We start from the raw sequence: 21864 nt of genomic DNA on the forward strand, positions 1-21864 counted from the left end.
AGTGGTAAGAGTCAGCTGTCACCAAATCCAAGATATAGTGACAAGGTGATCTATCAGTTATTTGGAAGGATCGGTGCAACTAGAGCCACCATGAGTGTGTTTCTGGTCAGACACAAGACAGTGAGACACAGGAAGAGCTGCCTCGGTGTAGGTTGCCACGTGGAAACAGGAAATCCTATATCCCAATGACATCCTGGAATGGTTAGAAAGAGGGGTCTGTGTTTTTGGAGGCCATGTCCTAGTTGTCATGAACTGGATCCCTGTGTGTGGAGCTGGGTGAGATGAACAGCCACCTTCTGTGTCCACCAAGTGAGTCTTCCTCCGTGGACCACTGCATGTAGCTATGTGGTATTGTGGGTTGGATGTGGTGAGTCCTCCACAGATTCAAATTTTAATGGCGATGTTTGGTGGGACTTTGACACCTGTGGTATGCTAAGCCTCACTGGTCACCAAGGGCAGGCCTGAGTTTACAGCTCACACCCACTTCCAGCCTAGGCTCACCAGTTGTTCCTTTAATGTAATTGATTGTTTTGCCTCGTGCATGTCTGTACACTGTGTGTGTACAGTGACCACTGAGGTTAAAGGGGGTTGCAAATCCCCTGGAACTGAAGTTGCATGCAGCTGTTAGGCATATGTGGGTACCGGGAACTGATCCTGCATCCCCTGTAGAAGTAGTCAATGCTGTAACCCACTGGGCCATCTGTACACTCTAGCACTGAATTTCGCCCCCCCCTTTTTTGCAGGAGGGTTGTTTTATGTGTGTGAATATATGTATATGCACCACTTGCATGAAGAAGCTTGTTGGCAGAAGACGGCACTGGATCCCCTGGGACTGGAGTTATAGGAGAATGTAAACACTATGTATATCCTGGGAATCTAACCTGTGTCCCCTGCAAGGGGAGTAAGCCCTCCTGAACCACTGAGCTATATCTCCAACCCCCTCCCTCTTTTTTCTTTAACCCAGGGTATCGTGTAATCCAAGCCAGCCTCAAACTCCAGGTTGAATAATCGCAACAGCTCCATCTCATGCTTCAGCCTCCAGGGCCTCAGTGCTTCCACACTTGGCGTCCATTTGGCTTTCTGGTCATTTATTCATTTATTTTGTGATAGGGTTTGATGTGCCTGTGTTGACCTCGAACACCTCCACCTCCCAAATGATGAGAGTACAGGTATGCGTGTGCCGCTGTGCTCCAATGAACACTTTTCTCAGAAGTCGATCTTAAAGGGAACTGCTGCCCCAGAAGCAGAAACCCTAATCTAGTGGGGCTCCCCTTGTGAGCCCCGGGGGCTAGGGAACAAACTTCAGGGTCAAAGGCAAGCCAGGTGCTGTCATTGACAGGGACTCATAAGGCAAAGTAGAGAGTCCGGAGAGCAGGATGATGACATCAGTGCTCACTCATGGTTTCTAGAAGCCAAACCGACAAGCAGGAACACTCAGTCTCGGAGCCCTGGACTGCATCTTAACAGTTTAGGCAACAGGTCACATGACCATAATGTCCCCATAAGATACCCAGGGATTCTGAGTCCATCTGAATCTGTGTAGGGTGCTCTATGATGTCTACCAACACTCTTCTCAGAATGTTACCATCATTAAGTGAGGCCAGAGGGTATACAGAAAGAATTTCAGGTCAAGTGAAGGAAATTCTAACCTGAATCCTAGGCAGACACATAAGCCCCTCACCCTAATCACAAGACAGAACTATTTCCAAGTCCCAGAGGCCTTTGCAGGAAGCAGGGTATGAAAGAGAAGATGCCAGGCATGGAGGACTGCCTACAAGCCTGGGTACTAGAAAGACTGAAGCAGGAGGATCTTGAGACCATGATCATCCTGTGCAAATTAGTAATACTTATTTTAAAATGAGAGGAGCTATGAGATAGATTAGCTGGTGAAAAGTGTGTGTGTCCAAGCCTGAAGGCATGAGTTCGATTCCTGGACCTACACGTTGTCCTCTGAACTCTCCATATGCATACCATGGCAGGCATGTGCTTACACACATAATACATGCATTTGCAAAAAAAACAGGGCTGAAGAGATGGATCAACAGTTATGAGCACTTGTTTCCTCTCTTGCAGAGGACCTGGGTTCATTTCCTAGCACCCACATGGTAGCTTACAGCCATCCTTAACTCTAGCACCAGTGGATCCAAAGGCATGTACATAGCACACATGCATGTAGGCAAAACATTCATATATATACATTATATATATATTATATAATATAAATATACATTATATATATATATATTAAAAAATAAAAAGAGATTGGGGCATAATGGCTTTGTAATAGAACTTCTGCCTAGAATCCCCCAGTGAGGGACTGGGGGTGTGGCTCAGTGGTAGATCCCCTGCCTAGAGTCCCCCAGTGAGGGGTTGGGGGTGTGGCTCAGTGGTAGAGCCCCTGCCTAGAATCCCCAGTGAGGGGTTGGGGGCATAGCTCAGTGGTAGATCCCCTGCCTAGAGTCCCCCAGTGAGGGACTGGGGGTGTGGCTCAGTGGTAGATCCCCTGCCTAGAGTCCCCCAGTGAGGGACTGGGGGTGTGGCTCAGTGGTAGAGCCCCTGCCTAGAATCCCCCAGTGAGGGGTTGGGGGTATGGCTCAGTGGTAGAGCCCCTGCCTAGAGTCCCCCAGTGAGGGGTTGGGGGCGTGGCTCAGTGGTAGAGCCCCTGCCTAGAATCCCCCAGTGAGGGGTTGGGGGCGTGGCTCAGTGGTAGAGCCCCTGCCTAGAATCCCCCAGTGAGGGGCTGGGGGCGTGGCTCAGTGGTACATTTCCCTGCTTAGCTTTAAGTGAGGCCTTAGACTCATTCCTCAGCATTGAAACAACAATAAATGTAGCAATAGATATCGTTTAGATCTTTCTCTCATCTCTTCCAAAAGGAACTGTGGCTTCATCTCTGGACTACTGTGCACTAGGTAAAAGAAAATAATCAAAGTTTGGGGGACTGATAATCCCAGTCCAAAGAGACCAGGGAGCCTCTTGGCAAAGGAGGGGGCTGATGGTCATCCTCGGAGCTTACTTTGTGGTACTTCACAGCCATAGAGGACTCCAAACCCATCCATGACTACCTCCGGGTCTCTTCCACTCCTAGCTCCCTCACAGGGTCTGTACCTGTGAGGCTCAGGCAAAGGCTCAGGTGACCTCTTATAAGCCTGTGTCTGTGAGCCTGGGGTGTGTGGCACTAGTACTCTCTAATCACTGAAGCCCGGGATGCCTCATGTATCCAGGAACTCACCCTTTATGGCCAGAGCAAAGGCCACTGGCAGGCTAGGAGTCAGGGTCAGCTTGCCAGAGGACAGGGAAGTGTGTCTGGCATAGGTCAAAAAGAGTTGAAAGCCATCATCACAAAAACCATGGAGCAGCAGTACATCTGGATCCCACAAGGTGGCACTAAAGAGCCATGAAGTTTAATGCCCCCACCCCAACACCCTTTTGACAGTCTAACTATATCGCTCTGGCTGCCCTGGAACTAACTATATAGAGCAGGCTACCCTCAAACTCATCCACCTGTCTCTGCATCCCTAGTGCTGGGATTAAAGCCATGTGCCGCCACACCCGGCTTTTTTCCCCCATATTTATTTCTTTAGTTGTTAAGGGAAGGAGCCTGTGTGCTACATTCTCATGGCAATCAGAGGACAAGGCCTAGGAGGAAGTGAGTTCTCTCCTTCTCCTAAGAGTCCTGGGGATCAAACTCTTGACAGCAAGCACCTTTTACATACAGACCTATCATAGACGTTGTCGCATGTCAGCTTCTGGGACACGATTGCATATCCTTTAAGCTGCATATCATTAATAATTTTTCAGTTTATTCACGTTATCTCCAAGCATTGTTTTGCCTGCATGTATATCTGTATAAGGGCATCAAATCCCCTAGAACTGACGTTACAGAACTATGAGCGTCCATGTGGTGCTAAGATTTCAACCCGAGTCCTCTGGAAGAGCAGCCAGTGCTCTTAGCCACTGAGTCCTCTCTCCAGCCCCCATCACTAACAATTTTTAGTGTTTCTTTTTATTGACAATTTTATGCATGTATCTAATACACCTGGATGCTCTCCCCTTCTCTCCTCCCTCTCTCACTCCTGGCTGGGCCGCTTTTTCATTCCCAAGTCACTTCCACTTGAAGACTTTTCTGTTTTGATATAGTTTGCTTGTTTGTTTGGTGACTGGGCATAATAAAGGTCGCTTGCGTGAACACGGGCGTGGTTCACACAGTCAGGTTTGGTATTATACTATTTTCTGGGGTTTTGTTTGGTTGCTACCTTGCTTGCTTTTCCTTTGAGACATGGTCTCAGTAAACTGCTCAGGCTGGTCTTGAACCTGACATTCTCCCTTCTCAGTCTCCAAAGTGCTGGCTTACGACAAGCCCATCTTGAGGTAGCAGCTTTTAGAACATTCTAAACATCAAGCAGGTGGGGGGACCACCTTGCATAAGTCACCCCCCCCACCTCACTCCCAGGTCTGGCAGCTAAGAACCCACTTCCTCTCTCTGTGGACATTGTGTGATGGACTTTTCCTGTGTAGACACAACAAACGATTGCTCACTCCAGATGGGAGCCTGCAACATACCTAAGTGTGGATACCATCAAAGTCCACTTTAGTGAATCAATGAGTTTTATTGTGGTTATTTACAGGAGTATAGGTGAGAGGTAGCTTACAGGAGCAGAAATGACTCAAAGACAACTGTATCACCAAAACTCACCCAGGTATGGGAACCTGAAACATATTGCATAGTTTGCAGGCAGCTCAACAGGTTACAAAAGTAACCTTTCCAGTGTCCTTTCCAGGTGGCTCAGTTGGTCTGAACCAATACCAGGAGGCTTGGCTGGTCTGAGTTTGACTCCCAGAAGCCTTTGCTGTTTCCTCTTAGTGAGGTTGGGGGGGTCTAGTAAGTTTGGTCGGTTTTAGGGACTTCCTGGAGCAACTTTGTTTACTTTCTGTTTTAAGGAGCTTCCCTGAAGGATGGAAAAAAACTACTACTACACAATGATGTCTCGCCTGGTCTGGACCCTGCATGATCATGATCATGATCATGGTTCTTAACTTCAGGCTTCATCCATGAGAGGACAATGCATTCACACTTCACTTGTTTCTTGGTCTTTGTACATTTTAAGAAATACTGCACATCTGAGCCATGCCCCCAGCCCCTCACTGGAGGATTCTAGGTAGGGGCTCTACCACTGAGTCACACTCCCAGGCCCTCACTTGGGGGATTCTAGACCTTCTTTCTACTGCTGAGACACACCCCCAGCTCTTGACTTTTTGAGACAAGGTCTTGCTTTGCACCTGAGGCTGGCCTTGAACTTGAAGTCCTTTGCCTCAGCTCGGAGTGCCTCCATTAACAGTGTGTGCCCATCATACTTCCTAGGGTTTAACAACTGAGTAAAGATAAGAGATTAGCTTATCTTGTCTGGAGCTCTACCAAGATCAGACTTGGGACCTTATGGCATTTCTCCCTGACATCTCAGGATGTGGCTGGAGCCTTTGTAGCTGTTCATTCTTCTCTGGTGATCGCTGAAGCTGCTGTTTGCTGAGAGCCCACTAACCTATCATGTGCAAAGCCAAGTCTGATCTCCAGCATGGAGGTGGGAAGGGACAAAGCATTCGGGGCAGGGGAGTACCTTCTGAGAAAATAGACAGTTTCTCTATGTTCATCATCTAAAGGCTAAGATTTTCAAACGTTAAGCTATTTTGGCCAGGAGGAGGGTACTTTGAGTCAGTGTAATGTAGCCCAGGCTGCCCTTGAAGTTACTATGTAGGTGAGAATGACTTTGAGCTCCTCACCCTCCTCCTTGTGCCTCCTGCATGTTGGGCTTGAGGGTGACACACAGCCAGCACTGTTCTGTCTCCCACAGTACACGTAAGTTCATGCATAGAGTTCTTTAGTCTATTTCCTGTTGAGCGAGTCTCCAACTGGCCCTGATGGTGGGACTGGTTTGAGAGGCACAAGGCGGTAAAGGCCTCAGGCCTGCTCCATTCCCAGCCCAAGCTTTGCTTCCCGAGTCTCCCTATGGTAGCCAGTTGCCTCCACACTCCTGCTCCCATGTGCCCCACCATGGTCCTCACCCTCTGAACCCTAAGACAGTAAACCCACCCTCGTTTCTTTCAGAAAGATGAGGAGTACAGCCAATGCAGTTAGTTTCGGTTGGCTGTCTTTCGAGAAAGTGCCCCACTGAACTGAGTCGACTGCGTCTGCTTGGGGATGTGGCCCCTGAACTTGACACTGCAGGGCCTGTAATGGTGGCTGCTTCCATCCCTAGGCCTCCTGGCTTTATTGTTCTTTCAGATTTAGCATTTCACTTATTTTATCCACTTCTTCCCAGCTGACTGCACTATTTGTGTTTGTGTGTGTGTGTGGTGTATGTATGTGTGCATGTGTGTGCGTTCATGTATCCATGTATGTGCATGTGTGTGTGTTTATCTGTCTGACCAGGTATCTTCCTTGATCAGTCTCCATCTTTTTCTGAGACAAGGTCTTTGGCTGGCTGGCTGGCCAATGAGCTCAGGGAATCAGCCTGCTTCCAGCTCTAGCCCCAGCATTAGAGTTAGACTTACACTGTTATGCTCAGCTTTGTAATTTTTTCTTTAATGTGGATTCTGGGATCCAAACTCAGCAAGCAGGCACTTTTCCACTCGAGGCCCCTCCCAGCCCCTGATGGTATTATCGTGGGAGGCTATGGAGCCTTTAAGGGGTGGGACCCGGCAGACGGAAGTTTCTGGGTGTAGCCCTTTGAAGGTTAGTCCCTCACTTGTGTCCACTCTCTTGCTTCCTGGTCTGCACTGGAGACTAAAGAGAGAAATCCTTCAGACCTTAAGCAGCTCTGTAGGGGACTGAGGTTACAGCAAAACATTAATAACACCACAGCTGGGTTTCACCTCAGACTCCAGAGGCTGCATGCGTCAGGAGAGGCTGGGCCAAGCAGGAGTGGGAGTAGAGTGCCTGAAGCAGGCCTGGAGGACCTGCCTAGGGGATGAAGAGGGATTCAGGGCAGGGGAGGGCTGTGTGCACCACCCGTGCAGGTGAGGGGATGGAGCAGAAAGCCACCAAGGAGGGGGGGGGTGACTAGGAGGTGGCTGGCCCGGCATCTCCAGGTGTAGCCATGGTCCCACATGAACATTACCCACCCCCCATCTCTACTTCTAACTCCCAGAGACCCAAGTGAAAGGGCAAACCTGAGGCAACAGACTGAGGGGCCTCAGGAGAGTGGCTAGGTTCTGGGATCCCTCACACAGACTCACCAGCAGCCTCAATGTGGCCCCTCCTAACCTCCCAGGGCCCCTCAGGGCTGCAAACACACAAAAGAGACAAGAGCTTGCCCTGTGGAGACTAGATAGGCCAGAGAAGGGGGATGCTAGAGGGAGAAGTGGGAGTGGGTGGGAGGGTGGGGAGCAGGCTCTTAGAGGTGAAAGGGAGGGGGTATGGGGTAGGGTATTCATGGAGGGGGCACTGGGAAGGGAGACATTTGAAATGTAAATAAATATAATAATTAAATTAAAAAAAAAAAAAAAAAGCTTGCCCTGACAAGGGCCAAGGCTGTGTTTCTTCCCAGTGAGGGAGGCACAGGTTCTGAAGCAAAGTCTGACTTTATTTACACAGATACACCGCTGCCCCCCCCCCCCATTTGGGGTACTCTGGGGAGCTCTGGCCATGCAGTGCTGGTTCACATGTGCTGTCTTCGATGTCTTAGCACCTCGGTGGGAGTGAAGAGGAAGTCCTGCCTGCACACCTGGCAGTGGTAGGGCCTCTGCAGGGCCGATGTCTTCTGTGGTGGTGCAGGAGCAGCCTCCTCAGACCCTGAAGAAGAAAGGGATGGCTCTGGTTCCCACCAACCCTGCTGCCTGTGGGGCAGCCTGGCCCCAGCATTGGGGGCACTCAGCCACAGTCTCCACTGTGGAGGGGCCCTGTGGGACTGTGGTACCGTGGTACCGTGGGACCGTGGTACTGTGGGACTGTGGGACTGTGGCACTGTGGCACTGTGGCACTGTGGCACCGTGGGACTGTGGCATGTGGCACTGTGGGACTGTGGCATGGTGGGACTGTGGGACTGTGGGGCTGTGGCAGATGCAGCAGAGCACACTAAGACAGAAATGGCTGTGCGACAAAGAAAAGGCAACCACCACTGAAGAGAGAACAGGACAGCTGGCCCGCTGGGTCCTTCCTCCCTGATCAACCAGGCTTCAAGGATTGTGTGTGGTCACCAGGGTGGCTCCTGGTCCCCAGAATCCAGCAAGCCAGACACAGGAAATAATGTGTGATGGACAGTGGTTAAGAACATCACTCTTGGCACAGAACACACACACACAGACAGTCACACACAGACACATACGCATACATACACATACAGTCACACATATGAAGACACTAACACACAGGCACACACACAAATATATATACACACATATACAGACATATACATACAGACAGACACAAAGACACATATATAAACATACATACACACAGACACAAACACACAGACACATAGAGACACAAACATATATACATACACACACATACAGACACACAAACACAGACATACAAACACACAGACACATACATACACACACATACATATATACACACATATACAAACACATACACACACACAGACTTGCCTGCACCATCGCTCGGTGCCTCAGGGCAGGTGTTCTCATGAGCAATGCGCTCCAGGGGTGTGAACGGCATGTGCAGTCCGCAGTGTGGGCAGGTCCAGAAGGAACGCAGACAGTCACTGTACAGGTCAGTGTCACTCTACAACAGAGTAAATGTGTCGGGACCCCTGCTTCAGCAGCTGGAGCCTCCCAGCCCCTACAGGGTGAAAGTGTGACTGTGGCTGGCAGCTGGGCCTGGAGCTTCCGACCACCTACTCCAGAGCCAAAAGTGACCTCGCTCACCGTGAGGCAGTTGTAGGTGAGATAATCAGAGACAGTGTAGCCCCCCTTGGTGGGGTGTGGGGACAAGGCAGAACTTCCAAAGAGGCCAGGCAGACTAGGGGCGGTCGTGATTGTCTGGGGTCCCACATAGAGGTTCTGGGCTTCTAGACCAGTGAGTCTTCGGAGGCGATAGGGAACCTACAGAAAAGGAGAGCAGAGACAGAGATGGGGTGGGCACCCCCAGAGCCAGCCCCGCCTAAAGACCTCCCAGGGACTTTGCCTGAGCCACTCCCGACTTGCTTTCAGACTTTCATGGCCCTGGTGGCTCCTCCAGCCACCCTCCCCAAGCTGCTGCCTCTAGCTGAAGAGACCACAGCCAGCCCTTAGCTGCCTTGCCCCTCCTGCAAGGTGCCTCAGGCTTGCTCCCCTCTCCCCAACTGCTTAGGCCCGTTCTCAAACCCCACCCCGACCCCCACTCCTATCCCCGCTGAAGTCAGCCTGGATTCACCCCTCTCCCTGGACTCCCATGGCTCAGAATCAGAAGCGACTGTTCCCACCCATGAGAGTGGTTTCAGCCTACTCTGCCCACATCTTCCTCTCTGTCCTCAGACCCCTGGGCCCCCGTGTTCCACATATCCTTCACTCACACCATGCACGCAGAAGGCACCTATCACCAGCCCAGTGAGTGGCACGTAGTGATGTCTAGCAGTATGGCCTCTGGAGCCAAACACCAGTGCGTCTACTTATCAGCCACGTGACCTCAGGTACCACTGAGCCCCTCTGAATAGAAAAATCCTTAAATGAGCCCCCACTAAGCGACACCACATGGTACCTTGGCCGCCATGAACTGCAGCAGCTCCCTGCTCAGAGCAGCCACCTCCTGGGGGCTGACTGCTGGAGACCCCATGTCTTCTTCCTGTTCTAGCTTCCGTCGCTGGGCCTGGTGGGCCAGCTGCCGGTCCAGTGCACTTTCCCAGTGGGCACGGAGCCGCAGGGATGCTGCCAGGAGCTGGACAGCGCTCTCCCTATCTGCGAGCTGCAGCTCCAACCAACCGTCAGCCACTAGGCGGGAGCAGTCACCATTGGTGTCAATGGAGCGGCTGAACAGCAGGAGGGACTGCAAAAGAAGAGCTGTGCAGCTCAGGATGCCACCTCGGATGTCACCCGGCTGTGTCCCTGCCTACCCCTCATTCACCCCTCCATCTATTCACTCACCTGTTCATCCCTCATCTGCCCACTTCCTACTTGTCCATCACTATACCCCATGTCACTAATCTATCACATCTGTCTACCCACCCACCCGTCCATCCATGAACTCAACTGTCTGCCTCTGCCTGTCTTTCACCTATCCATCCACCCAGCTGCCCACCCCTCAGCTGCCCACCCATCTACCCTCATCTGTCCTTCCCTTACCTGTCCATCCAGCTTCAAGCCCATCTCCCACCTGTCCACCCATCCATGTGCCTACCCATCACCTGCCTGTTCTCCCGTCCATACGTCCTCTCATCCACCTGTCCACCTTCCACCTGGCTACTCAATTATAACCACCCAACAGTGCTGCAGGCTTCATCCGCCATTCTCCAGTGCCATGCTAGAGACACAGTGGTCAGCACAAGCCAGCCCAGCCCCCACCCAACATTTAACTTAGAGAGACAAGGACAGAATTAAAGAGTGGAATGTCCTGGAAACCTAAGATTCAAGGTGCCTTGGGGGGGGGGGGTCACAAAAGGGGGGTGTGACCAAAGGAAGTAGTTAACTGGTGACACATGCTTTAATCCCAGTCCTTGGAGGCTGAGGCAGGAACAGAGACTGGAAAAAACCCACATAGAGAGGCACATGGGTTCCTGATACCAAGGCAGAGCCAATCCCACAAGAAGGGTAGGGCTGGCTATGGGTAGACAGACTGGAGGCTGGTGATGTCCATCTGAGATCCCTCATCAAAAGCAAGGAGTAGCTAGGGGAGCGGAGTAGGATGCAGACGTCACACGAATGGCGAATGTCTCCTTCCCACCATCCTTTCCCTGTACTGTGCAGGAGCCCTGGTCATACTCCCATTGCATGTGAGCCCCACCTGGCTAGCACAGATCCGCAGCCCAGTGATGCTGGCTGGCATGCGGAAAAGGCCTCAGTGGGTCATGAGCAGCAACTTCCTGAGCCCCCTAAGCAGGGAACAAAACCACAGGGGTCTGAATAGTGTAGACATCTGACTGACAGGAGGATCCATTGTGGCAGCATGTGACCATAGAGCTGTGGTCTACCTCTCCCTGTGCAGCCCAGGCAGTGGCATGACCTCAGCTTCCTGTGAGCAGACCGGAACACCTAGCCCATGGAGGCGACTGTGGGCAGTCCTGGCACTTTCCTTAGCCTCTTCCTGAATGAGGCTCGGCTTCCCACAACCACCACATCAAAGCCTGACCCAGCCTCCAGCTATATACAGAAGCACACACCTGCCTTAGGCATTGGCACATGCTGGCCCTCGGCTAAGGACACTCCTGTGAGTCTGACGCGGTCCCTTCAGGACTGCAGTCAGTCAGCACATGTCACCAGTTCGTGTCGTACCACCCAGTGCCCCCACCTCCCACTCACCAAGCCCTAATTTTCCCGGTGATTTTGTTTTAACATGATCTTAAATAGCCCCGGCTGGCTTTGAACTCATGAGCCACCTACTGGGATTGCAGGGGTTCACGTGTGCTTCTGGCTTCCCTTGAAGACATGACCTAGGCTTCCCCAAACTGTGAGCCCAGAAGGGCAGGAAAGGACGTGACTCCTCAATATGCCTTGGGGTGCTGGGGACAGTGCTTGGCACCAGCGGGCACTCAACAAGTAACCATGGCATAGAGCCACAAATGAGAACCACCCACAACGGCTGCAGACCATGCCAGAAGCCAGTGGGGACAGAGGATGGCTCCTCTGGGCAACTGTCCAATCTGAGTCAAGGCAGAGGCCTACCTGGAGGGCTGGGATGCGGACACAGTTCACCAGGTATGGCTTGTTGGTCTCCAGTAGAGAGACGAAGGCCAGCAGCTGGTGCTTGCAGCTCATTTGGTCCTTGTCATCTGAAAAGCAAAAGTGGCATCTCAGGCCTACCTGACTCCCCCCACACCCATGACCACCCATCATCACTCAAGGCCTATAGTCACACAGCATGCAGACCGCAGGCCTTTGACATATGACAACTTTGGGTTATTACAAGTACTGCCACAGCCTGTAAGTTTGGCTACTGCCTGACACTAAGGGATGGCTATCCACCTTGATGGGGTCATTGGTGCTATCCTGACACATACAGTCCTTGTTATTAAATGACATGAAGTCTGGCATGTGCTTTAAAATGCTCTGGCAAGGGCTCCAGCAGGGCTCGGCTGGTAAAGGCGCTTGCTGCAAAGTCTGACAACTTGAGTTCAATTCCCCGGGACCCACATGGTCGAAGGAGAGCCGGCTCCCTCAGGCTGACCTCTGCCTGCGGTGCATGCAGTGACATATATGCCCGCGAATACATACAAGGTAAATAAATGTAGAAGTGTTATTTGTGAAAATACAATGCTCCACCAAAGACCAAAAATGGAAAGATGGACCCGACCCTCCAGATAGCTAGTGAGGGGACAGACTAAACAAGGCTGGGGACGGTGACTGCTGCTGAGGCTGCTCGAGGGCATCCACAGCTCATCACTGCCTCGGACAGCTGGAAATTTTCAAAGTGGAGAAAAAGAGAAGCTGAGGATATAGCCGGGTAGGGCACTTGTCTTGCTTGTGTGAGGTCGTGGGTTCAATACCTAGTACCACAAAGAACGACCACAAAAAGGAAGCTAGGGCAGAAGGAAATGCTAGCGGCTAGGTCACTGTGGTTAACAACGTCCATTCTGCCCTACACCCTGACAGTCCGGAGCCTAGTTGTCGTTTTCTCCATGCCAAGGAGGGTAAGCTGGCTCCGGCCGTCGGCCTGCAGGGGTCCCAGTGCCTCTGCCTGTTGCTGCATGTCTGCACAAAAGCTGGGGGAACCTCCCTCCTCAGGACCAAGCTGAGGCTCTGGCGGCCCAACCAACACAGTGCTAGCCACAGTGCCTCACTGGTGCAGCCAGAAGTTCTGCACAGTGCAGTCTGCAGCCCGCTGGCAAGGCTTCCCCTGGAGCTTCCCTCCCACAGAACTGCACAAGCAGAGGACAAGAAGGAGCCCTGGGGAACGCCCGAGTGAGGGACCTGAGCTAGAGGTGCCACCAGGGTCACTGTACCTTGGCTCCCTTCTCGGCCTGAGGCCTCCTGCCCCTGTGTGTGCAATACCTCAGGGCTGTTGGCAAAGACACAGGTGGGGTGCAGCACGGTGCCCTGCTTGGCCTGCGTGTGGAAAACCTGCAGAGTCCAAAAGCAAGCACTGGAACAAGAGGCTTCTGACCTGTCCCACAGAATACCCAGTCCTCCTTTCTCCCCTGGGACAAGGTCCTTCTCCTCCATGATGGCATTCAGGTTCCCCCTCATCCATGAAGTCCTCTGGACTCCTGCCCAAGCTGGGTCTGACCCTCTGCCTTGTCCCCTTCCAGCCCTGTCCCCTCTGGCTAGTGTGCAGAACGACCCAGGGACAAAGTCAAGGGTCTTTCTGTCACACTAAGTTCCCGGAACACAGTGGGTGCTCAGGGAACGTGTTAGGAGAAAAGGAACTACCTGGTCCGAGTCCTTTCGGCCACTGTTGAATGCATCGGGCACAGCCAGCTGTGGGTACAGGCCCCGCCCAAGCACCAGCTTGAGTAGGGCCAGCTGGTCTTTGCTCAGGTCCTGGGCTGAGCTGGCAGCTGCCTGTAGCTGCTCCAGGTTGTGCCGAAGCTTGAATTTCACATCCTGTAAAGACAAGGATCAGTGGTGACTGAGTGCTCCCCACCCCTGCTCTAGAAGGTGCTATGTTAAGATGCACGGGTTGGGAGGGGCTATGGAAATCACCCAGGGGGAGGGCGAGGCACCCTTAGGGGTATTTGTATCTCCTGTGTTCCATGCCCCTCCATACCCCCAACCCAGTACCTGGCTGTCCCACCTGGATGTCAACGCTGTCAGCCCGCTGGGAGGCAGAGCCCTCATGGTCCTCGTCGCTGGAGCAGCCATCCTCCTGCAGCCTCAGCACCTTGCGCCTGCGTCCCCCACCCTCCTCATGCTGCCGCTTCAGCTGGTACAGGGCCCTGCGCTCTCGGCGATGCTGCAGCCGACTGTAGCTGTCCCCTGGGGCCACTGCCTGGGCCCCACTCAGCAACCCGTGATCCTCCAACAGCTCCTGTGAACGAGAAGGGCACAGGTGAGTGGGCGCAGTTAGTAGGCTCTGGGCTGACACAGGCTTACAGGCTAGTATGTGCTAACTTCCTGGTGTGTTCTCCTCAGTGCAAAGTGAGGATATGCCATACTCCCAAGGCTGGGGGGGGGGGGGGGGGCGGGGTCAGTCCTTTGCCCCAGCCTAGAATTCTGTGCCCTGGGAATAGCCCTGGAACATCTGGTCAGGCACAGATGGTTCCCAGGAGGGTCATGGCAGCTGTTCCCAGAGCTGCCTGCAGGCTCACTTGAGGGCTAGCATGGGGCACAGGTCCTCTGGCCCCAGAAGATTCCTCTCAAAGATGGACTGTGCCTGGGAACCTGTCAGGAACGCCAAATCTCAAGTCAGACCTGGCCATGCATACCTATTATCCTGGCACTCAAGAGACTGAGGCAGGAAAATAATGGGTTTGGGGCTAGCCTGGGCTACATAATAAGGCCCTGTGAAGAAAAGAGGCACTAGGAGTTTCTGCTCAGTGATAAAGTACTTACCTAGCATGAACACAGCCCTGGGTTCAAGACCAACAAGGATAGACCAAAGCTCTAGAAGCTGCAGACATGGGCGAGGAATGGCTGAGCCCAACACTGAGACCCTAGAAAGGGTTTTGCGTGCCCACTGACCCACCTGCCGTCGAGGCCATAGACTACCCCAGGAACTCCTATTGCCTCCGTGCTACAGACCACCGAAAAGCTGTGAATCTGAGCTTCCCCTAAGTGATGGAGAGATACACACAGAACTGAAGCACACAACGGTGGAGAGCAGAACTGTCCTCACTCACCTCCTGTGTCCACAGTGTCACACTGTCCACACAGCCTGCCACATGAACATAAGGCGGCACCTGGAGAGCTATGTGTATCTGCTCACTGGGACTGAAGAGTGCCATCTTCCAGAGGAAGTTTCTGGGGAAGCTAAGGCCCAAGGGTGGGGGTGGAGGGCAGGGCCTCGGGGGAAGCACACTGTGAGAACGTGGCAAAGCCAGGATATGCCACTCCATGATGGATTGCAGACTCACCGGCTGTCCGGTCACTCTGAATGCCCCTCCCCCCAGCACTCAGCCTGAACTGCAGGTCAGCGCCCTGTGCCAAGGCGGCTTCATGTGCCTCCCCTAGAAACCCTCCTCAAGGTCCACGCTTTTGACACCTTGCCCAGGCTGCCCCAGTCCTGCTCCCCTTGTGGGATGGTGATGTGGTGGTGTCCCGGTCACCCAGAAGGGTCCAGTCCTCACCTTGAACTGGCGCCGCAGGTTGGCCATCTCGTACAGCCGATGCTCCTCCACGCCCCGGCGGCGGCACCACTTGCGAGAGTTTCCACTCCGCTCAGACTTCACCTGGTTGAGGGGCAGAGACCTCAGAGTGAGAACCTGGCCAGCTGTGGGGGCAAGCCCTGGCACAGGAGGCTCTGAAGCAGGGGCAGGCTGGGGACCACTCTAAGGGACCCTCCTAGCCTCTTTCCCCAGCGCTGTACTCCAACAGGAGCACCCAGACAGCACGCTGGTTAGTTCACCCTGAACGGCCACTGATGAGGGCTCAGGAATGTTGGACTGGGTATTCAATGGACCCCAAGAAGGTTGGCTTTTACCTAGACAGCACTGGGTTCTGGCAGGTTCCCCGTGGATCCTGGGCTGAATGCTGGCTGCCACATCCCCACCCCACCCCCAGAACATGAATGGCAGGGACAGGGACTCCTCAGGTAGAATCAGAGCTCAGGAACATGAAGCAGGACAGTTGTAAGTTCACCCCCACCCCCCCACCCCCCCCCCACCCCCCCCCCCCCCCCCCCCCCCCCCCCCCCCCCCCCCCCCCGTCGGATTGAACGACAGAGGCACCCAGCCTGGCCTCACCTGCACCCAGGCATTGAAGACATTGAAGAGCGTGAAGGGGTCACCCTGGTCACTTTCCAGCGGCCTCCGGGCAGTGGCACAGTCCAGGTTGCTCTGGGCACTGCGGGTGAATGGCGACTGGACGCTAAGGGCGGCAGTGATGGTGAGCACAGGCTCTGCCAGGCTGAACATGGAGCCCAGGATCAGCATCTTCCCTGTAGGCAGCAGGGGCAGAGCTAAGCCTAGGAAAGTCAGCTGTCTGCTCTGGGTGATTCAGGGGCCCTGATTTCACCTCCTTCTCCATGGCTTACAAAGAGCCTTGGGAACCAAATGGGCCAACCTTGGGAAAGAGCCTCAGTTTCCCCATCTCTCCACTAGAGGTCACCACCAAAGTTCCTACATCCTTCAGCTCACAGGGCCCCTTCTAGTGCTGGCCAAAACTTTGAGCTCCCCGTGACCTCCACCAGCCCTCCCTGGTTTGATTTCCTTGGCTCCCCATGGCCAAGGCTCTCCTCCCCTAGTGAGACGTGCACACAGCCTGCCCTGGTCTGTGCTGCCTGGTGCTGCCTGTACCCATTGCAGAATAAAACTAGCTACAGCCTTCATTTAGTTCAAGGAGGAGGAGAAGGAGGCGAGAGTAGAAAAAACAGGGAGGGGGATGGCTGAAAGGAAGGTGAAGCGGGGCAGGGAAGGTCATGCACTATGGGCACACACACCGGAGAAACCCGCGTCCATATACCTGTGCCTGTCAGTGAGGAGCTGGGAATCCCCGGGCTCTGGAGACCTGTGTGGACTTTCTGGGAGCTCAGGCCCTGCCTGCCTGCCCCTGTCACATGCCTACATATCCTCACTGTTCCCCTTGAGTGCTGCTTCCTGGAGTGAAAGGCACTGAATTGAGGCTGCAGCAAAGCTAGTCAGGCCCAGGGCTGAAGGAGGCCCCAGAAGGCCGAGATCCCCCTCGGTCCCTGTCATCCACCTGTTTTGTGCCTGTGAGACTCAGCAGTGGGCTTCCCAGGACTGTCCCAAGACAATCTGTGTCTCACTGTGAGTCACTGAGAGCCAGCCCATCGGGGGTCGTCTGTGCCACATGCCCTCTGCTCTGCCACTGTACATGCTTGCTTTCCCCCAGGTGACAAGTAGGTCACAGACTCACACTCACCCCAGGAGGTGACGTGCAGCATGAAGCCAACAAGCTCTATGGCTCCCTGCTCCACAGCCTGGAGCACATCCCTAGCTCAGCCTGCTTCCTCACCTATCCTGATGAAGATCAGAGGCCATGGATCTTCACCAGGAGGAGAGGAAATGGGGTGAGAGCCTGAAGCTCCCCTGGCACAGCACAGCAAGAGCCCCCAAGAATGTTCTTCATCCCTCAGCTCTGGTTCCTTTTCTTTAGCCTGAACTCCTTCTAAACAGACAAAACCAGCCATCTGCTTGGCCACAGGAGGCCTCAGAGACCACAGCACCCAGCCTCTTTGGGCTGCTCTGCTGGGGACGTGAGAGATCACCTCAGCGACAGAGTTGGGCAGCGGTGCGTGGGTGGTCCTGCTGAAGTGGCAAAATGTGAGCTGTGGTGGAGGCAGAACATCATGAGTCAGGAGAACTGAGGTACAGGGGTGACTCAGAATGAGCAAGAGGAAGAGACAGCCTGCCTGACACATCCGATGACAACCCAGGGCCAGCAGGGCAGAGCAGGCAGGGACAGGCTGTCCAGAGAAGTGGGTGGATCTGAGCTGTGGAAAGGCCCTGTGACTGAGAGCTGTGGGCCCCTTGCTGACTGTTCTCTAGGATCAGGTTGGTGAAAGGACCAGCAGATCTTGCTCAATCAGGCACCTTCACCCTCCCCTCAGGCCGTGCCCACCCCCAGTGTTAGCACCTGCAATGGGATAACTGCCTTATGAGAGTGTGTCCTCACAGCACATCACGGGTAGGCCAGAGCTTGTAGGCCCACTGCCTCGGGGCAAATGTCCCTTCTTGGTGATGGGGAGAAACAGGCTCACCCCATCCACTCCAGGACTCTGAACCTCAACAGTGTGGAGTCAGAGGTGACACAGGCTTCACTGGGCCCCAGACCTGGTCATCTCCTGACTCAGCAGACTGATCTCTTCATCCTGTGCTCACCCCCGTACACACACCGCACACAAAGCAGAGTTCTCCTTAAACATTCCAGTCTTTCACCCAAAGCTTCCCACTGACCCCCAGCCAGAGGCAGCACGTCCCTGCCTGCCATCAGGCCTCTGCTTGAGTGCCAGTTTAGTCCCATTGCTGCCTGGTGCCCTCATGGGCAGTATGCTGTGTCCCCCCAGGAGTAGACCTGTCCTCCTCCTGTGCACATGTGCACATGTGGGGTTTGGCTTTTCACTGTCCCACTGGCTTCTCCAACACTCCTGGCTCATGGCATCTGACGATGGGCTGGGGGTGAACACTACTGCTTGGACAACAGAGCTGCTGGAAGGAGCAGCTTACTATGTCACACCGGCCAGCGGGCCTCTAGCACAGCGGCCTCCAACCTGTGAGACCCAACCCCATTGGGGGCTGAACAACCCTTGCACAGGGGTTGCGTATCAGATAGTCTGTATGTAATTTACATTATGACTCGTAACAGTGGCAAAATTACAGTCACGAAGCAGCAATGGATATAATGTTATTGCTGGGGACTGTATCCATGACAGCATGAGGAAGAGTGTTAAAGGGTCACAGCATCGGGAAGGTTGAGAAGCTTTGCTCTAGTGGGAAGATACAAAGGCTAGAGGACCCTGCTATCACAGTGTCGGGGCTTTGTCTGCTTCTGACTACATACATACACTGGGTATTTTAGACTACCAGGCAAAGATGGCCGGAGCAAGAACGGAGAAGGAAGGGGCTGCAGAGCAGACGTGCCCTGTTCTCAAGTACGCATGAGTACTTGCTAGCACACCGACCTGCCTGAGTGCTGTCTCCTGTTTTTCCTCTCTCTCTCTCTCTCTCTCTCTCTCTCTCTCTCTCTCTCTCTCTCTCTCTCACACACACACACACACACACACACACACACACACACACACAGCATTTATTGTCACCTAATGATAATGTGCCACTGAGACAAGATGAATAGATGTAGCTCCCAGCAGACCACACCTTTGAAACACTGAACTGCCTTCTCAGCTCTCCCATGCTCAACCATTTCCACTTAGAAACACTTGGGAGCAGAGTAGTTCCCTTTTAGCATGACCTGACCCAGTTTTTTCTTGGCTTTGTTTTAGAACAGATCTCTTCTGCATCATCTAACGTGAGGTTCGTGTACTCATCAAAGCCAATAACACAACTGTCTATCCTCACAGCCGCTTGCTCACACATCCACACCTGAAGTAGAGGATGAGGTGGATGGCTGCACCATCGCCTTCTGCACCTGGCCGAGATACGCCATGGTGGAAGTCACAAAGACCACACAAGTATGAAGGCCGCCTCAGGAAGCAACTTCCAGAAGCAAGACCTGGAAACGGAAGTTGGCTTGCTTTTCTAAGGTGCTCTCCTCCCCTGACCTCATCTGCTCTCTTCCTCTGCCAGCCACACAGGTTTCCACAATCACACTGGATGGTTCCCGCCACAGGGCCTCTCGGCACTGGCTCGTCCCTCGGCCTGGCATGACTTTCTGCCACATCTGTCCAATATGGCAGCCACTAGGCACTTGGGCGTGGCTGATCCAAACATGTGCTGGAATACAAAATGCACACTGGACTTCTGAGACTTACATGAAGAAACAACACAAATTCCGTGAAAATTTCATACCAATTGCACGTTGTGAAATGTTTTAGGTATGTTTGTTTAGGCAGAATGAATTACCAAAAAAAAAAAACTGGACTCTCCCGTCTCCCTTTGCTGAGTCTAAAGTTACACACGGTGCGTCTGGCTTATGTGGAATGCGCTCCCCATTCCGCTCACGCCTCGTCCCCACAGCTCCCATCTCCACACAGTTGTCAGCTTCCCAAGAGGTGATAGTAGAGCCCGGCCCTCCCTATACCTCCAGTCTATCTCCTGCTCGATCTCTCTCACTCTCCCTCTCTCCCTGTCACACCTGTGCCATCACACCCCTGTGCACACCGCTCACTTTCCTGGTCTGCAAATGTCCTGGGAAGGCCCAGATTGGCCCATGGGTCACTGCGAATGAGCAGGTCTGTGAGCTCTGCTGGAAGGGACCCTTACCAATCACAACATCTACAGGCAGCTGGGCCAGCAGGGACCCGATGGGGGTGAGGGCCTCCGAGCTGTCCAGGGCCCCCTGGTCTTGGAGATAGAGGATAGCAGTTTCCACGCTGGCAGGTGGAGGGGGCTCGATGAAGGGGAAGGTGCGTGGGTCCCCCACACTCATACTCTTCATCTGAAATGAGAGGCAAATATCCTCAGGAAAAAAGTGAGTCACTGTGGTACACTGACTACAGGACATCAGATTTATTACACTCCAAAATGTCTGCAATGTTGAGGTCTGCCTGTCTCCCTCAAAAATCTACTTGGATGAACTGCAATTCCTCAACCCATTAGAGCAATGACTTCAGTGAGCTTCCAGTGTGAGTGCATGGCCCAATCTGAAAACTTCCCTGGAACAAGGCACACCGCAACTGGAGTAGCCTTGACACCCTCTCTGGGTGGGGAAAGCTGGGCAGAAGCCTAGAGCTACCAAGGCGTTACTGACTGGACCAGTCCACCACAGCACAAAAATCCTTGGATTGCTCCTTGGCTGGGCATGCCACCTCTGGGGGGGACAGCAGCAAGCCTGTGACACATGACTATGCTTTTCTTACTTGTAAACTAAAGATTCCCCATCCATCTAGGGGCCCAGGAGGTAAGTCAGTTCCAGGAGAATGTAACAAAACACCCCCATCCATCACCAGGCTCATCTCGGCATCCAGAACAAATACCTCTCCGGTGACAAGAGAGTTCAGAGAGCCTGCCTGGACCACCTGGGGCTTGGAGATCTGGCTGTACCTTCTACACTGTTCCCTGATGCTGTTGAAAAGGACATCCCATGGGTAAAGCATGGTATCCAATACTCAAGAGGCCAAAGCTGGAGAATTCTGAGTTCAAGGCCAGCCTGAACTATAGAGTGAGATCCTGCCTCAACACACACACACACACACATTAAACATATACATACACATATACATATACACATAAACATACACACACATGCTTTCTCTCACACACATATCTTCTTTCACACAAACACACACACACACACCCTGAAAAGTTGGGGAAAAAATTTAAAAAGAAAGCAAAAGTGAAGTGTGTATTTTTGCTTTAGATTTCCCGCACTGCCCAGGCCAGTGCTTCTGCGGCTGTATCTGAGAGCTAGTCACTGGCTCTTTGTATATTCCAGACTGGCCTCAAATTCTACATCCTCCCAGGCATGTACCATTGGCCCTGGTAGGCTGCTGTCCTTTTAACTGGCAGGTGGATAAGTCAGCAGTGGGTCAGAGGCTCTGTCCCAGACACACCTGGGCTGTGTGGGAACCACAGCAGGCACGGGTGGCCGCCTCCGTTGCTTCCTCTCTTCTTTTTCTTTCAATCTTTGACAATGAACCCAGGGTCCTATGTCTGAGATACACTGCCAACTCTCCCTATGCTTCCATTTTAAGACAGAGTAGCCTGACCTCAACTCACTATGGAGCTGGAAATGAACCTGACCCTTGGGCTTCCACGTCCAGAGTGCTGGGATGCCAAGTGCGGCCGCCATGCTGGTTTGCGCAGTGTTGAGGATGGGCCTAAGCATTGTGCTCAGGCAGGGCTCTCCAGCTAAGCTTTGGCCTCAGTCCTGACACGAAACTCTATACCCTTGCTACTCAGTCTTGACCGTGCCTGGATGACAGATGTACACGCCGCCCCGGCCTTCCATAAAGGTGACAAGGCAGCCAACTGAGCACTGCTGGGT

General features: G+C 53.2%; 1 protein-coding gene across 4 annotated transcripts in view; it reads right to left on the reverse strand.

Moving 5' to 3' along the window:
* Positions 1 to 7556: 7556 nt before the first annotated feature.
* The window catches only part of Dhx34 (DExH-box helicase 34), a 24464-nt gene continuing 10156 nt past the window's right edge, over positions 7557 to 21864 (reverse strand). For all 4 annotated transcript variants that reach the window (XM_076927327.1, XM_076927324.1, XM_076927325.1 and 1 more), the window contains 11 exons: positions 20142 to 20316; positions 15987 to 16180; positions 15372 to 15473; positions 13880 to 14113; positions 13516 to 13689; positions 13089 to 13206; positions 11812 to 11918; positions 9695 to 9979; positions 8884 to 9060; positions 8605 to 8740; positions 7557 to 7786 (listed from right to left, as the gene is read on the reverse strand). In XM_076927327.1, coding sequence (XP_076783442.1) covers positions 7653 to 7786; positions 8605 to 8740; positions 8884 to 9060; positions 9695 to 9979; positions 11812 to 11918; positions 13089 to 13206; positions 13516 to 13689; positions 13880 to 14113; positions 15372 to 15473; positions 15987 to 16180; positions 20142 to 20316 — 1836 coding nt within the window. In that variant the 3' untranslated portion in view covers positions 7557 to 7652. The remainder of the gene's footprint in view (positions 7787 to 8604; positions 8741 to 8883; positions 9061 to 9694; positions 9980 to 11811; positions 11919 to 13088; positions 13207 to 13515; positions 13690 to 13879; positions 14114 to 15371; positions 15474 to 15986; positions 16181 to 20141; positions 20317 to 21864) is intronic.

Source organism: Arvicanthis niloticus, chromosome 29 (assembly GCF_011762505.2).
Source record: "Arvicanthis niloticus isolate mArvNil1 chromosome 29, mArvNil1.pat.X, whole genome shotgun sequence".
NCBI classification, from domain to species: Eukaryota; Metazoa; Chordata; class Mammalia; order Rodentia; family Muridae; genus Arvicanthis; species Arvicanthis niloticus.